Below are 17,981 nucleotides of genomic sequence, written 5' to 3' on the forward strand. Positions count from 1 at the left end.
ATGGTGCGCAAGGTTAAAATGTGTGCAAACTTTGAACTTCTGCTGCCCGCAACCGTAAAGTAGTGAACCGTATCGTTTAAACGGAACGAGCACGCTTTGCGTCTTTACTTACTTGAACAGTTTGATCGTCATGACGAGGGAATCGGTTTCGCTGTAGAAGATGGCCGGGCCCCAGGTCGTGCCGCACCACATGCCGCCGACGTTGGCCCGTTTCGCTTCCGAAACCTGCAGATAGCCGTCCGGGCAGCCATTCTCCGTGTACGACACGAACCGGCCGAGGGTGAAACTGTCGAGCGTCACCTGCGGGCAATGGATGGAAATGATGATGGTCGTTTGGTGAAGAAAATGTGTGCTGAATTTTATGCACTTGGTGTACAACATTTTTATGCCATTTCAAAGCGCCACAGAAGCATGTGTGTGTGTGTGTTGGTACTATAAATAAATGATCACGTACAACGAATCAAAGCCGCAAGCGAGCCACCTCGAGCAGATAAGTTCGCAAATGACAAGTTTTCATCGCATGAAACACACGTGTGCTGATTAGCAATTTGGTTTAGTCTACCTCTGTATGCATCTCTCTCTCTCTCTCTTTTACTCATTACGTTCCATTATACAGACGTAATTACGCAGCGTACCGAGAGATTCTTTGCTATAGTGCCCAACAAATAGCTGAGGGTTAAGGTTCGCTACGGGTGACGGTTAACAAATGCTGGCAAACGTTTTAGTTCTTGCAGTTATTTTCCACCAAAGTCGTGTGTTTGTGCTTAGCATTTTCTCTTCTCCCGCACTAATCCATAGTTACGGGTATATTCACCACCAACAATGGAGCGTCTTCACATGCTTCTCCCGCGGAGACACACACACACACACACTGACAAAAGCACAATATATCCCTGAATAATGCATTTTAGGGAGCTTACCATCCGGCTGATGATGGTGGAAGCAAGGTTAAATGGTGGTTGGTGAGATCGGTTGGAAAATGTTGCATTCCTGTGCTTTGACCCACATACCAGCATCGGATCAGAGACACACTCTAATCATCTGCTCTCTGTGTGTGTGTGTGTGTGCATTTGTGTGGGTTAGTGCTCCACAGAGACGCGGTACACCCACGTGAGCACGTCCGAGGCCGGTTGCATTTAATCTGCAATTAACTCGCTGCATGCTGCTGGTTGGCATATTATTATTATTATTATTATTGGACATGAGAGCACAACCGTCCAATGAACACTGCGCCACTCGGATTGCACAGACCTTTGCCCAGCCAACCCGCTCTGCTTCGGGATTAGAGGTCGGGAAATCCGTCGGTAAAGAGAGCGTGAGGTGAGTTTGTGTGCACAGGCTTGGAAATAGGAAAATGGCTATCGAAATTCTACCGCACACGGGTCGGTACACCGCGCTGTGCAGTTGCAACTGGGCGCGTATGTCCGGGGGGAGTGGGTTTTCTGGCAGATTAGGTACCGGCTGTGTGTGTTTGTGTATCATGCATGTGTGTGTGTGTGTTTGTGCCACATCGTGCGGCTTTAATTACACGCTCGCCGTTACAAACAGTTCATTATGGGAATGATAAATGATGGCCAATTATTTTTCGTCCACTGAGAGAGGTACAGATTGGCAGACGGTTGTTGGCGTGCGCTGTACGTGTGTGTGTGTTTGTGAGGATATGGGGCATGCTGTATCAATTTTGATGGCAGGTGCAAACGGAGAAATATCGTAATTGCAACCCCGATGATAGTTAAACATTAGCGCTAGAGGTTTGATCGTTAGCGAGCGAGCGTGTGCCGTTTCGGGGTGTTTTGGGCCGTGTTTTGGGCTGGTGTAATTGGAATTGCTGGTAAGCGGAATTAGCTCGACTAATTTGCAGGAAACCAAAGTGCGCTCTATTCTGTGAGAGTGATGGTATTGGCATGATATACAGGAAAGCAGAAGCACGTGTGATAGCCATCGATGTGAACATCTAGGATAATCAAGCTCAGATAGGCAAAGTTTTGCTCAAAAAGGTGTTAATTGTGAAGCCTAATTATTGAGTATTTTGAGAAATTCTTCCTGATCCTCACGGAGGTAATGGTTAAGCAGAATTGTATTAATGTCATTTGATAAGCTTTATTGCTTATAACAGTCATGGTCTCTGTAGATGAATTATGTAGACGTTGTTTTTATAGAAATAATTTGATTATTCATACAACTCCAGGGTTTTAACTACAGTGAAATAACTCTAAGATGAATCTTCAAGGGATTGTATACTTAGAGAGATAACCATATTAGAGAAAACCAATGAAAGTGAATCCAAGAAATCATGGAAAAAAGCCTGATATCTTTTGACCAATAATTTTGTAAACTAAAAAATTGCATATGCAGCTTAGAGAATATTTGCCTTAGGGAGATGTTCATCTTGAAGAGTTGTACAACGTATGGAATATGACGGAACCGGCAAAATGTTTAACTTAACCCTTCCAGTGATTTGCCCGAGAGAGAGAGAGGCTTTGTTCTCCGTTTCGGTTCAATCGTCGCGTGGAGGGATGGGGAAGGAGATAAAAGAATGATAATGACACATTTTGTGCATCATCCTTTGGGTAAAGCAACGGTTTGCAGAACGAGCCAAAGTTATTATTTTTTATCAACTTCTTGCATGATTTGAATATAGGATTGTACATTTTTGAAAAATCGTGACACTCTCAAAGGGTTAGAGAAACAATCAATCTTGAAGAGACAACATCTTAGAGAGATTTCACTGTATGAATTTGACCATTTGCATGTCAACAATACTACACGACTGTTTGTCAAGAATAAAACATTCATTCGTTAAACGGTTTAAACGGATTAAACTATAAAAAAGCCGTCATTAGAGCAGCAACTATTCTTGTGAAAACTGCATTTAAACCCCGACAAAATGTTGTGAAACTAATCCATGTACAAGGTTCTAACTGGATGTATTCATTCCATTGTAGTGTGTAATATAACTATTGTTCTTTTGTTTAAACAAACTAAATCATTCAAACAAGACCAGCAAACTACAAATAATAATCCAGCTCGTATACCCGTACCATTCAATTGGGCATGTCATCGTACTGATTGTTCTTCTTGTTGCTGCCGTCTTGGATAATCACGAACCACTGCGGTGCTTTGGGTTTCCGCTGATCAAACAGTGTGCACGGTAGCGCGATATCCGCGTAGGCTTTGCTGTACGTACCGTCCATCCGCGAAAGGATCAGCGAGCGGGGTGGTAGATACGGTACCATACGCGCACGCTCGTTATTAGTTAACGTTCGTGCGACATGCTCATAAATTAAGACCAAATAGCTTTAGTTTTATGTGCATTTCATCGAGTTGGGTCCTCCGCCTTTTCGCTGCGGGAGGGACGGTGCCGGAGGACGAACGCTCAGGGCACACGAGCCAAGGGGCCGAGGTTTAGCCTTCGATTTTGACCCACTCCGAGCGATTGGTTGTTGTGGTGGGGGAAGGGGGAACATATTTTATGGTATCCTGCCAGCCGTATGTATTTACCGCCGTGCCGGAACAACAACCACGCAACAATAAGGGGCAAACGAAACCCAACCTTTGCGACGGTTGCCGGTTGTTATTGTGCTTGACCGATAAATCGATCTAATCTCGTGGCGTAACACAGTGGCGCACACAATCGGCGGGCAATACGACAACGATAGAGCTGTTTGGGAGTGTGTGGAGGAGCGCGTGAAGGGAAGAAATTAATCGTATTAAGTAGCTGACATGACATAACAGTGGAGTCGAATTTGCCGCCGTTATCTTCACGTACCGGGAGGAAATTGTTTTAAATCCCTGCCCATTTGGAGTGCTTTATCTTTGGTTGATTGCTAGGTGTTGTGTCTTGACGAACTTCCAATCCAATGCGTTAATCATAGCGCTAAAAATTAAGACATTAAATAACGATGAATGTTCTAACAAAACAACCAAGTCCAACATGTCCTGTTTTGCTGAGCCTTGACCTCTTACCGGCCCGATATAAGTCAAAGGTTAAAACGTACACTACTGTGCTTATCGTATCGTCCAGGTCAGCTCAAGTAAATGGTATTATTTTACACAGCAACAGCAGCGTGGACAAATCTCATCATCCACACGGTGACGATGATGCCCTACAAACTGGAACTAATTCTACGATTTAGTGGCGTTTGTTTTTTGCCTTTTTCTTCCTCTATTTGAGCTCGAATTCGCCCACACCTTGCTGAGCTGGTACGGTTGATTGAGCGACCCACAGCACCACGCAAGCACGAAAAGCACGCTAGCATTAGTGGAAGTCCGCTGTGGCGTTGAAAATCAATACACGATACACGTATTAAGTGGGCTTCGATTCGACAAATAATATGCCATGAGATGTTGTGACCGAACCATGTGTGTGTGTGTGTGTGACCTTTAAAAAAGAAGCAAGTGAAGCGGAAAGAAAATACCATTTTGTTGGGTCGAAAGATGAGGAGGGCAACTTCTTTTTGGGCTGTAATTCTTTGTTACTGATAGCGTGCCTTTCTTGTTTGATTGTATCTCCTTCTTAGGGCGTGTGTGTGTGTGTGTGGTAAAATCATGTTTGACAACACATATCGCACAAAATGTTTCCTTTGTTGACGTTCTATTATGATCCTATTTGAGCTTCGACTGTCCATCGTCCTATTGCTCGTGTTGCGCTCTCAATGTGATCCATCCGTAAATAAGTCGAATCAGGTTGTCAATTACCGTTTGGTACCGCAGGGAATGGGGATAGATCGTGCACGTATTTGCCAAATGGACAGTCGAATGAACAGTGTCAGTTTTTGTGTGTATGTGTGTAACATTTGGACGCAAAAGGTAATTAACTTTCAAGACTCGTGGTCTGATGTGAGAAGTATGTGGCACGCACACATATTGCATTTACTTGTCAATTGGCAGAGCATAAAAAAAAACATATGCAATAAGTAGTAGCTTTTGATTACATTGTTTGACAGCAAAATAATTTGTAATTCTACTGTATCACAATAAACTCTTCTAGCAAATTTAATTATTATTTCATACTGCACAAATTGCAATTCCATTCCAATTTGGTGTAGCTTGAAAATGCAATTTAAATGTAATTTTGCAACCACCCTACTCACACCGGAACTGGCGCAGCCTATCTGTTTTTCAATATCCCGAAAAAAAAGGATCATAAAACACTGGGCGGCTCCATCAGCTGTGAACGTTACAAAGTACTGGGTTGCTCCACCGAAAAAATCCTGTCCCAGCAAGCGTCACAAAGCACCGTGCGTCTCCATCGCCGGCGATCGACAAAGGTTTCATTACAAAAATAAAAGGGAAACTGCAAATGCGAAATGAAAGTAGCAAATATGGGAGAAAAATTCTATTGTGCTTTTTGCTGCCTGCCTATTACTGGTTGTTCGGAATTTTATCATTCGATCAAACATTGTCCCCGCGCCGTGCTTGTGTGGTGCGTTGTAAAAACGTTCCCCCCCTTTTCCCGATATGATTTAACATCAGTAGGCGGCACAAAAACAGTGATGAACAAGTTGCCACATGTCCTTTTTGCGCTTTTTGATGGAGGTATAACGCAAAACCTCGTACATCGATATGGAAAATGGAAAATGAAAGAAAGAGAGAGGCAGGGGAGGAGCTTCATCATTTTCGAATCAGCATATTCGGCTTTTGTATGAGATAGTTGCGGGGGAGAAGGGGTACACCAATGCCTCAGTTTTAAAAGGAAGAGCAAAAACCGTTACTCATACGTAACCAACGCAAGGGAGCAGCAATGGGACCGGGGGGTGGACCATTTACGGTGGACAGGAAAACCTGACAAGGGACTGTGGAATTTCATTGATAGGATAAAAACTTTATCCAACACTGTGCAAGTATAAGTGTGTGTGCGCGTATGTGTGGCCGATCAGCGGATCAAGTTTAATTAAATTTTGATGATACATCAAAAAGCTTTCACCAGATCGATTAAATGTTCATCTTTTTTTTGCGGCGTAAAACGAACGCGGATGGAAGTTGGAGCGCTGGATTGATAGTTTTGATGCTCTATTGTTGGTTTGCCACTTTTGGCGCGCTTGTTGAAGTGATAAATGCACGCAAACACACAGAGGCACCCAAAAACAAAAAAGTAACATCAAATCAGGAACAGAAGCGATCACGATGGTGCCGTTCTGCTACTTGCGTTGTGTGCCTGGGTTTGTGTCATTATTTTCACGATTTATGATCGGTCGCTTGCCCCGAAGGGATCGAATCGGCGGCACAGTACTAGCTGCGGAATATTGCGTTGGAATGTTCCTGTTGGGGGAGCATAACCGACCTTGTAGGAGGATTTTTTTCTCTCACTTTTTCATACCGAAACACGCGGAGGGACGGCGTGTGTCACGGATGATAAATTTGATGTATTTGCATGCGGGCAAAATTGAAACTGAAATTCAAAGGGCCAAAGCGCACCGGGCGCCTGAGCTTTTGGTTGGAAAATCAACAAAACAAACGGCTCCACCCGGGAGGGAAAAATGATGTTTCATGTGTCCGGTACAAACAAACACACCGGCAAAAAAAAAAAAAACAGTTATATTGCTGCTGCTGCTGCTGCTACTGAAATGAATGTTAAAAGAGCGATGGGACTTTTATTGTCATAAACGCAACTTCAGAAGCCTTTGGCAGTTGTACAAACAGTTGCGACCCTTCCTCGGTTGAATCACAACGCCACCAAGTCCTCTCTTTCGCGCGCTTGCTACTTTTATACAATTGAATGCACATTTTATAGCGTGCTGAAAATGCGTGTGAAAGCCACGGCATAGTTTGATTGATTGATTCGCACACGACGACGCGACCACCACTGAAACCACTTTGACACATGTCAACGGGTTTTTGCCGCGTTTCATATCGTCGGTTTTTTTTAGACCGCTGGCTTGCGATCTATTTTTAACGCTCGCAAAAGTGGTTGGGCAAGTTGAGCGAAAGTGTCGAGAAAGATGATTCTCAAGAGTGCTTGATTGGGGAGGAAAAAAACACACAGACCATCACTGAACCAATTGGTACTCATCTGGGAAAGTTCTGAGCCAATTTCAACCTTTTTTTTTGTTGCTGCTTTGCTCAACACTTCCTCTTGAGTGTCCAATAATACTTTTTTCAAAAAATAAAGAAAAAAAATGGAATAAAAAAACATCCAACGAAACAATCGATCGACTTTGGCCGTACCTGCACGATGTCACCGTAGTTGCCGCCGGCCGCCGTGAACGTCAGGATGCACACGTAGGGTATCCGGTCCTCCTTCGGTCGGTGCAGCTCCAGATTGTACGTCAGCCCAATGTTCCCGTAGTACGTGCGGTTGCATCCTGCGAAAGAGAGGCGAAGGAAATAAATGGAACGCCCGAGTTAGAAAACCGTTCGACTCGACACTCGGGGCGCAAAACAAATAATTGCGAATCAGCCAAAGTGGCCGCCGTGCATCAGGTTTGCCGTTGCTTTGTTATGTTGCCGCATCCCGCTCCCCGCTTGCACAGGAGGTTATAATTCAACCCACCCAATGTCCAGCAGCGAATAGTTGGATTGAAATAGCGAGAGAGAGAGAGAGAGAGAGAGGGGATTTTGATTGACTTTCAATAGTAACAGGCGGGTCGTGGTCGTGTGGAGAAGATCAATGGGCAAATGGAATGGTCTGTGTGTGGCCTTCGGGATTGATTTGGTTCGTCTTTTGCTGCTAACTGTTGAGCTTTTACGTGCTACGGCGGAGGATGGCGCTGCACACTGGCTGACGATGGTGAGTGGACTTGAATCAATTACTTTTGAAGAGATGCGAGTAGCACCGGGAATGGCATTTCTGCTTTGCATCCATTGAAGTGAAGTGTACCTTCGGCCCTTGTGCGGATTCGATTGGATTTGTTGCAACATGGCAGCTGGTGTGCGCGGAGTTGGGGTCGGTGGTTAGCTATCAAGCATTGAAGTGGATTCAATTGGCATTGAATTAAGGTGTAAAATGTTGGCTGAAGTGTTCTGTTTGCCTCACGGGGGTTTACAGAATATGTAATACTTTTTAAGAATTGCAACGAAAGGCGCAGAACGGTGGTTTCATTTTAAAAATGATCATCAAATGTTATTTAAATTTATATTTAAACAACGTTCAGTTTTATGGATCATATGTTTTTCAATATTCAGCCAGACAAATCAGGCATAAATTACTCCTAAATTACCGGTACTTTACGATTGTTTTTTAGCGGTAAATTAGCAGTCGTAAAATTGCCCATTCAAACAGTTTTGACAGAAAATAACACTAATTCCGTTAAATCATTGTTTAATTGTTATATTTCATCATTTTCCATCTACGTCATACAAACGATTAAAAATATTTTTTTTTCTGCAAACTTGACTGGCCGACTGATTCCGAACAGCTGCTCCACCCGGGGAAGGTGTTGTACAACTAGCACTAATAAAGCCACGTTTTCCCGGCTGAATTTTATATTACACGGATTTCAATCTATAGCCGACGTTTTCTCTAGCTAAAAGTTCATTAAAACCACACTGTTTACGTTCTTATTTACAATTTTTAAATGATAACAAAGGACAACACCGCTCAAATCGCTAAATTGCTTTTAAATTAATATTCTGACAGATAGAAAACTACTCTAATGGGTACATTAATAGCACACTGTCTTGCTGGGTATAGTACTTTGACACAACAATTATCTTTAGTGAATTATGTTGAGCTGGCGGGGAAACTCTGTGATGAAGACATTCACAAAAAGTTGTCAAAATACATCCATCAAGCCTGTTTTACAATTATTAGAAAATTAGCATGATCATTTTTCATTTATTTAAATTTCAATTGTTTAACAATATGATTGCCGCATAAGCTAAATCTTCTTCTTCAAAACAAGCAGATCACTCATAGTCGGTCTAGTGCTGTGTTAGGCACTTACGGGCGTGACAATGGCAATGGCTCGATTGATACTACACATAAGCTAGTCAGTTCTGTGTATTAGAAGGTCAACCCTTTTTCCCACTATTGCACTTTCTAAGCGTGTCAAAAAGTCAATACCTATGGGGATATTGTCACTAAGTGCATTTTCAAACAATTTTGTAGAATGCCGTCAGCTGCTGACCCCTAAAACAGTGCAGTTATGCTGCTGCTCTTCAAACAGCCAGTCCAAATAATAGAAAAAAGTCCCTATTAACCGTAACATCAAGCGGTAACGGAGAAGAAACGAAAAAAAAGCTTCGGGAAATGGCACTTTGTAGCAGTTTCTTCTCTCTCTAGCTCGTGACAACGGATATAGCAGCATTTTTTCTCCCATACACACACACACACACACTAACTTTTGCAACTGCCAACTCGTCATCATCGACGTCACACACCGTTCTTCCGTTGGATAAACGCTATCCTATCCGCGATTCCGTCCATTCCATCCGGGGGAGGTTTTTTCTTTTCATTTCATTCGCACCAGAAAAAATACGCCTCGACTTTGTTCTCTTTCACCCCGTGCTCATAACCATGGCTAAAAGTTGTTCCTCACTATCGGTAGGAAATGGTACGAAACTCTGGCGGCAGACAGTACACGTGTGTGTGTGTATGTTCGTGTGTGGCTATAAAAAAGTGGTGCACCAACGGCATTGCACAGACTAAAAAGTGCACCGGAATGCAGTTGTCGAGTTTAACAGTGTTTTGAGTGTGTGTGTGTGCGTGCTGTTGTCGTTGTCGGCTTCCGCTATCATCTTGCGTGTAGGCACATTATGCACACCGAGTTCTAGCACGTCGTGTTTCATTTTCCCTGCGTGGTGTCTTCCTGTGTGTGGTGTTTCCCATTTCCCTTGCAGCGGTTAGTTATCAACGAGAGTGAGGGCCGTTTTTTTGTGTGTGCGCACACTGTCACACCGTCAATTGGTGGTGGTGAAGGTGAAAATCGATTTCGCACAGCACTCCTGTTTCAATGGGATGTTCGTTCGTTTGGGGTTTTTTTCTTCTTTTTCTCGATTCCACCTCTGTTGTCTCGTGCTGGTTTTTATTAAACAGGGCGATATCCCTTTTTTCGTACCTTGAATTTCAGTCGTGTTTGCTGTGTTTGTCGGAACGGGTTTCAAATTTAACACCACTTGAATTAAACTTGCCACACACACAGTGGGAACGTACACCAACAGCAGCGGGTGGAAAGGAAATAAAATGCCCACTAGGTGTGCCCGCGTTGCACGAAGTTAAAAGTCATTCACATTGGAGGCCTTTTTTGTTGCGTTCCCAATGTTGAATGGCATCGTTTGGTTTGGTTCGGGCCTTTTTTTCTTCTTCTTATACCGTTTACTAGCTGTTGGAAAAGCGTAACGCTAAAGAGCACGATGTGAAAAATACATCACCCCGAGAGCTGCCATTTAGCGCGTTGTGTGAGCGTGCGATATAAAGTTGGGTGTGGAAAAGGGAAAAAAAACCAGGGAACCTCCCCAAGACTCACCCAGGCACATGTAATGCGTGGTTCGTGTTTCGCTTTTCGGGCGCTTTGCTTTCCCACCGAGGAAAAGGGGAAGCGAAAAGGAAGTGCAAAAATATTACAACGAAAACAGTCAGTGCAACGAACCGTACCGTAATGGGTTGGAAAAATGGCCCTTTCATGTCTGATAATTGAAAGGTGAAATGTAAGTAAATGGTTTCGGTTGGGTGTGGTGTTGCTACCAACAAAAAAAAGCGGGAGCTGAAATATGAAACATTCCCTTCTGTGTGTGTGTGTGTGTTGCCAATTTGGGGTTAAATCTCGTTACATAGAGTTATGCTTTTGTAGTGTTGTAAATTGGGTAATTTGATGAATTTTTGTGTGTTACTTACAATTTTCCACATTTTCAAATTGGATTTTAATGTGCAGTTTTTAAAGCAGCAACGCTTTTCTTTTTCGCATAAACAAACGCAACATTTTCTCCTTTTGTGGTTTAAGTTAAAAAAAAGCTAAAATGTTCAAACATTTTTGTTGCATTGTAAAATAGCGTGTAAAATTGTTTCTTCAAAAAATGTTTGTGCTTCGGCAGAAAATGCAATTACACATGAGCGAATCGGCGTTTGTTTACACTTTGTTTTCAGGGTAAATTAATCTAAAACATTACCACCTGGTTTTGTGTCATAATTTCATCCGGCTAATGTCGAACTCCATTTAAACTATTTATTTATTTTGATTGTTTATGTATTTATTGACTTTTTTAGTGTTTTTTTTTATTGAGTTATTATTTATTGATTTATTAAATTCATATCTCTGACCTGGATATTTGTGCTACGACGACTTATTAAAAAATATTATAAATAAAATTTGAGCTAATCTCTAGTTCAAAGACTATTATTTCTGAAATTGAAAAGTAATAACAGGCTCGTCTTATACGAAGCAGGCGATAGGTTAAAATCAAAATTAGCAATCCAGTTTTTAAACTGTCTTGCCATTGAGAATACAGGATCATTCGATCTATATAGTATGTGTCTGGGTACGGTATTAAGTAAATTGTGCAGTCGAAGTGTTCTAGCAAGGTGGATTCAATTCATTCTTTAACATTTTGCTGACCAAAACACTTAGGTCTTGTAGGCTTAGGTCCAACATCAATCCTAAATCACAAAAATTTGATTGACGAACGTAACCCTACCTGCCAGAGAGTAATCGAATTCAGTTGGATGTTTTATTCTGTGAAACGATATTGTAAAACAATTGTCAATTGCGTGTTTTAGATCATTACAAGATTTTCGAGGAGTTCTCATAGCGGTGGGACACTTTATTGACTCCTTCTTACGTGAATTGAGCTTAATGTAAAGGGAATTGGACTCTATAGCACCCTTGTTGGGCAAATCCAATAGGAATTTTCAATAGGAGCTGTCCAATTTCCATCATATGAAGTTCGCTTCGCATAAGAAAGAATCAAGGAAGTGTCCCACAACTATGAGAACCACTGGAAAACCCTGTATCCATGCACAAAGAATAAAAAACGAGTCTATGAATTGTTGTAATAAATCACAATCATCCTGAGTTTTAAAAGGCAAAAACAGTTTAACATCGTCAGCATACATCAGACAGGTGGAACGTGAAAACTAATAGAACCGCAAGTGGTCAAATCGTTGATAAACAGGAAGAACAACATCTGACTAGAATTGTAACACCCTCCAAATAGCTAAATAGCCTTGCATAAAGACATGCAAGACACGGAAATGCAGAGAAAAACAGCTGACATTTCTTAAGCCAGTAAGCTTGTAAAAAGAAAGGAAAAAAACCAAAGCCGTTTTTCCCATGATAAAATCACGCCCACACACACCCACACACACAAACCTGCCATCAAACAATGCTTTCCATCATCCATGCATTTCCTTTCCCATTATGATGGCTCGTTATTGCATAGTAAAACAGTGTGGATGTGGCGTTTCCGGCTGGTTGACAGCACCGCTCAAACGAGCGTTTTGAGTATGCCGAACTCCGAGGGAAACGCTCAGCCACGTTTGCTGTCTAAGCTGTCTGCGCAAAAAAAAAAAAAAAAAAAGAGAGGAGAAAACAAAACACAACACCGGAAAGAAATAACGACAAATTGCAGTTGAATGTCCTGTGTGTCGGTTTGTTTTATTTCTCCCCGCCCGCCCTGTCCGGGGCTTGCAGCATTCGACAAAATGCCATGCAATGTCTCTCCCTCTTCTCTGCTTTTTCACTACAAACAATGGCAAATGATTAAAGAGAAATCCATTTCCGGCACAACCGGGAAACCGTGCCATTATAGTGAGTGAGCATTGTGAGAAGAAAAGAGTAGCAAAACATAAATGAAAGTGAGAGAGTAAAAGAGAGCGAGAGAGAAAAAGTCACATCCACCTTCCATCATACCACTTATGCTTGATGGATGAGAATAGCTTCCACAATGGGAAAGCGAAAGGGCTGGGAATACAACAGCAAAAAACTCCTTAAAAATACAGGAAATAGCTTTCCTGTTTTGCCTTGGTTGTTTGGTAATATGCTGCCGGAAAACCAATCCCCCCCCCGAAACCGCTTTTCTTCCACTTCCCTTCCACTCTCCCCATGGGCGCATAATACTTACGGGTGCAGAAGCGCGGTTCGTCGCTACCGTCGCCGCAGTCATTTACATTATTGCAGTATTTGTCCCACGGAATGCAGCGCCCGTTGGTGCAGGTGTGCTCGGACAGGGCGCACTGTTTTCCCTGTGCATTGCCGCCACGGTTGTTGTTGTTGTTGTAGTACGACTGTTGTTGCGATTGTTTCTGCCCGGCGGCAAGCGCCAGCGCGGACGGTTCGTCGACGGTCGCGATGAGCGTGGCAGGGTTGGAAGCACTGCCGGATTTGCTGCCGGCCGCGACGGTGACCGTGAGCAGGCCGAGTGTTGACAGTGCTGCCAGCAGCAGCGCCAGCACGGGTCCCATCGGCCATCCAGTACGATGGCGATGGCGGTGGTGATGCTGTTGCCCCGATCGGTGCGATTGGTGACGTGCTGCGCTGCTTCGATGCTGACAAGTGCTGCCTATTCCCGCCGGTACGATCGGGCTCGAGCGAGCTGGTGCAGTGGACATTCGGTGTTTGCATGCTGGTGCTGCTGATGAGCTTTCTGGCTCATCGGATCGGGGTTTCATTTGGCCTGTGTGTGGCGAAGGTTGGTATGTTTGTTGTGGGGGTGGTTTGCGTGTGTGCGTGTGTATAGTTGGCAAGGGGTGTGTGCTGGATTTTAATTTAATGACAATTTCTCGTAACCATCTCCCCGAAAGCTCTTTATGGGCTGCACTGAGACGGAACGGGCGTCCGTTTAAGATGATTAATTGAGTGGCGAGCCGGCCGACTAATGCTGGGTCGTTTTGTGAGGATCATCAATGTGTTTTTAGTATTGATCAATCTGCAAAGAAGAGAAAAATAGAGATGTTATTTTAAAAATTAATATTTTGCTTTTCAATAACACATTTATTTCATGTAAAGATAAAGATTTTAGATTCTAGAGCTGAGAAAAGGCAATATTGGCAATTGTAAGCAGAAGAATTGTTTGCGTGCGATCACAGTAAATCGATTATTTTACTTCCATAAGAACAATGAAAAAATATTTGAATTTACCTATATATTAACTAACTCTACGATCAACAGTTGTTATGTACAGTGGTAATTAACCTTCCAAAAGTATGTCCACAAGACCCAAACGAAACTGTTTGTTATTAATTCGTGTTATTACCAATGACACAACCAATATAGCGTTTGAATTGGTATCCAATTAAAACTGGCATCTCCATGAGCAGGATTCGAACATGCTCAGTGCAAATGTTTGTTTGGTATGATATTAGCAGCGAGAGTGAACATTGCCCCCGCAGTGTCTGTGTGCTGTCCATTGTTGTTTGACTCGGACAAATAGTAACGATAGTAGTGCGGCTGATGTGACGAAACTCGATATCAAAGACAACAGGGGACCGGGAATTGGCGTTTCAGTTGCCGAAGAACCAATCCCAACGTACAAATGGCCCCAGCTCGATATGGCCTCTCCTCTAAACGCCAATTATGAAAGGCAAAATGTTGCTTTTCAAGCGAACTTGCCTACCTAAAAGCTGACCCAATGCCAGAGTGAACGTAAAACGAGGAAAATGGTTCGCTCTAGTCGTTCAGAGCGCTGTCTGGAGCATGTGCGCTAGGCAACCGACAGCATCTGCCCCGTCGAATATATCTGGCATCGTTCCGGGAACGTTGGATAACGTACAAATAATCCAGCCCACGTGGCTTCTTATGCTGTGTTGTTTTCACTCTCTGCTGCCATTTTACCGTGGACATTTTAGACAATGAGCCGGGGTCAGCATCAGCGTGGCATTATGACAACAGTGGAATGGCAGAGGGTAAACATTTTCGATATAAAGGAAAAAGAAAGAGCGCGCGTGCACATTGTTTGCAAAGAAATTATTGCATCAAATGTCCAACAGCGGCTGATGGACGAGGATGATGGTCACATATTTGGGGACGGAGGAGCTTGGTAGATTGGTATGGTGAGAATTTAGTACGAGAGAATAAACAATAACCCACATTACTCATGTTTCCGTTGATTTAAGGAGTAATAATTTGGCCCAAATGTTGCGACTCATATTTACCTACGCCCGATGGGGGGGAATCGTTACTGGGAACCGTTGACGCGGACTGTTTTCACTGTTGAAGGCAGCAAATGGTCAATTGAAATCAATATCGTACGTTTATGGGAGCCTTTTCCCATGGGTATGTGTACCTAGCAATGTGTAAATAAGCTCGACGTTTGTTTAGGGTTCAATTGAGTGATTGATTGCATTTAATTATGGAACAGGTGCGATAATGTGGAGGAATTCCGTGAATGGATGTTATGATAAAGCATCACTTTAAGTAGAACTAAAAAAATGGTTGAATTTTAAAGCATAATTGTTGACAATATTCTGTTGTTTTTGTAACATAACATTTACTAGCATTTACGCAGTAACGAACGCTAACTCTCGATATTATTCTATGCCGCACGCACAAGGAAAAAGTAGTTTTAATGAAATCAATATTGTCTTTTATCGATCCACGCGCTTCCCTGTGAATTGAGGCGTCGTAATTCGTTCTCCTGCTTACTTACACTGCTTCGCCTTCTGGTCCCCATTCCGCCCAAATCGACGCTGGATTGCCGTAGGATTTCATGGCTCAACTGTTCCGCGGCTTGCTTCTAATCAAACGATAAACCATTCTTCGCCTGATCGCAACGCATAAAACGCTTTGCACAGCACTTATACAGTGCCCGCTTTCTTTGTCACGTTCAGTAACGACTACAGCAACAACAACAACAACAGCTGCAAACTCCTTCCACTCATTGAGTCATTTCTTGGAAGCACAACAAGGAGAAAGAAAAAAAAACAACCTTATGGCAGCTTGCCTTTGATTACGCGCTATTCTCGCGTGTGCCTGAAGTATCTAGTTGCAGTTTTATCGGCAAAGAACAAGACGACAACGGCAACGGCAACATAAACCCTCTATACCCTCCCAATCGCCTCTTTGCATGCTCAACAACAACAGGCCAAATCACACCAAGAACAACAGAAGTAGGCCGAAAACACAACACAACGCGCAATAAAATCCGCACCAAAAGGAACGCGTGAAACATTTATCGCTCACCGAAGCTCTAAACATGCGTTTTCTTTGCGTGTCGTCGTCGTCGTCGTCGTCGTATGGAGCAGCTGTGGAGTAACTTGGAGTAGCGTTAGTAGCAGTGGCAGCAGCGTCGTGGCTTAACCAATTAAAACCACCCGCACCAGCCCCAGTAGTTTTCGGGGTGAGAAATTAATTCACGCATTTTGTTTCGGTTGTTCGCGTTGTTAGCGCTTGGAATTGATTATTACGTGTATAAAAAGGGATGAGAATGATGGAGTTTTGGTGTTTCGGTTTGCGAGGGAACGATGAGAATGTGGGGTAGAAGGCAAGTATTCGAAATCGCCCATGCAACAGATTGGGCGTCAAGCAGTTGACAGTGGCGATAGTTGTTGTGTAGATGAAATAGATCGAGGAAGGACAGACATTTGTACAGTTGAAAGCTTTTTGTCAAAACATTGGCAGTATCATATGTAAAGACCATTAAGTCAATAATTTATATTATTTTTTTAACATTTATAACCATTAAAGCAGTAGCTTTACATATTTGTCTCCTTATAGGAATGTTTTTAATGCTTTTAAATTAATTTTGTTACTATCTTCTAGTAAATAATCAATGTTTTTGATAGGAGTTAATGTACAAAAAATAACACAAACGTCTCATGCAGTAAAACACATCTGACATGCCTTCTCTAGTAAAGATCCGATAAACGCGATGATAAAGGAATCAATAAGATGTATAGATGTCTAAATAGCATCTAGTCATATTTATATTTAAAATTGTGGTTTTATGCTTAGTGGATGTTTATAGTAAAAATAGTTAATACCGTCAGTAACATCAATGCATGAATTGAATTACACAGTTAAATTGAGTTAAATTAATGAACAAAAAGACAAGCACTGTGACCTGTACGTTTTTACAGAATGAAAACATACAGAATACAGAAACAAATAGAAAATGAACGAGGACTTTTGTTACCACTTCTTACAAAAGACTTTCGGTAAGGTTGTTGTTGGCGCCTAAATGGATGCAAATGCAAAAGGCATTTAAAATGAAAGGAAAAGGGTACCAAGGTTTATGTTAGTATTAAAAGTTTGCAGGACTAGTAGCAGGATTAGTAGCAATCAGACATATCTCAAATACTTTATGTGCTATCATTCGTTGTTCCTTCGAACCGGATCCGAATTACGGAAATGCATTTCATTTGCAGCCATTTAGGCGCTAACAAAGATTTTTGCTATGATGGAATAATTCGTTATCATTGCGTCACTTACACCAACGTTCAATTTGTGACCCAAAAAAATATTCCAGAAGTTCCAAAGGATTAGCTCTAATCTATAATTAACCATCTAGTTTAATTGCTGAACAAATGCTCAACAGGAGAAGATGATAGATAGGATTGCTACACCCCCAAACACATGAATACCACAATTCCCCGCTCCCTTTCTCGAGCCAGTTTTTCTTTTTGTGCATTAAGAAGATATCAAAAGCAAACATTTTCCTCTCGTAAATGGTATTACATGTTTCCTTCTTTCCGCACATACACATACACATCTTCACTGCAACAAAGAGCGCCACCGGTGGTTGGATCACCATATCCAGACAGGACTTACCACCAACCGTTCGCTGTTGGGGCTGACAACGGATTTTGATGCCATTTTTCATGTTTACAACTGTCATCCCATTACAAGTAACGTTTTCCGCGACTCCTCTACGCTATGGCCACCGTCGTTGTCGTCGTCGTTGTTGTTGTTGTTGTTAGCGACATCCACCACATGTTACCATCATTCCCTTGCCCCGTACGTAGGTTCCATTTCAGAAGCTCAACGCTGCTTTGAAATTATGTCCGTTTTTTTTTGTTGCATTTTTCTCATCGTTTCCTTTCCATCCATTGACCGTGGGGGGAAATCGGTCGTGCTTCTCGCAATTTTGCCACCCGTGTCACAAAAGCTAAA

At 42.6% G+C, this 17,981-nt stretch overlaps 1 protein-coding gene across 3 annotated transcripts in view; it reads right to left on the reverse strand.

Moving 5' to 3' along the window:
* The window catches only part of LOC120898461, a 136,917-nt gene that overhangs the window by 36,180 nt on the left and 82,756 nt on the right, over window positions 1-17,981 (reverse strand). For all 3 annotated transcript variants that reach the window (XM_040304358.1, XM_040304359.1, XM_040304357.1), the window contains 3 exons: window positions 12,997-13,800; window positions 7,168-7,304; window positions 113-300 (listed from right to left, as the gene is read on the reverse strand). In XM_040304358.1, the coding sequence (XP_040160292.1) occupies window positions 113-300; window positions 7,168-7,304; window positions 12,997-13,543 (872 nt within the window). In that variant the 5' untranslated portion in view covers window positions 13,544-13,800. The remainder of the gene's footprint in view (window positions 1-112; window positions 301-7,167; window positions 7,305-12,996; window positions 13,801-17,981) is intronic.

Source organism: Anopheles arabiensis, chromosome 2 (genome assembly GCF_016920715.1).
Source record: "Anopheles arabiensis isolate DONGOLA chromosome 2, AaraD3, whole genome shotgun sequence".
NCBI classification, from domain to species: Eukaryota; Metazoa; Arthropoda; class Insecta; order Diptera; family Culicidae; genus Anopheles; species Anopheles arabiensis.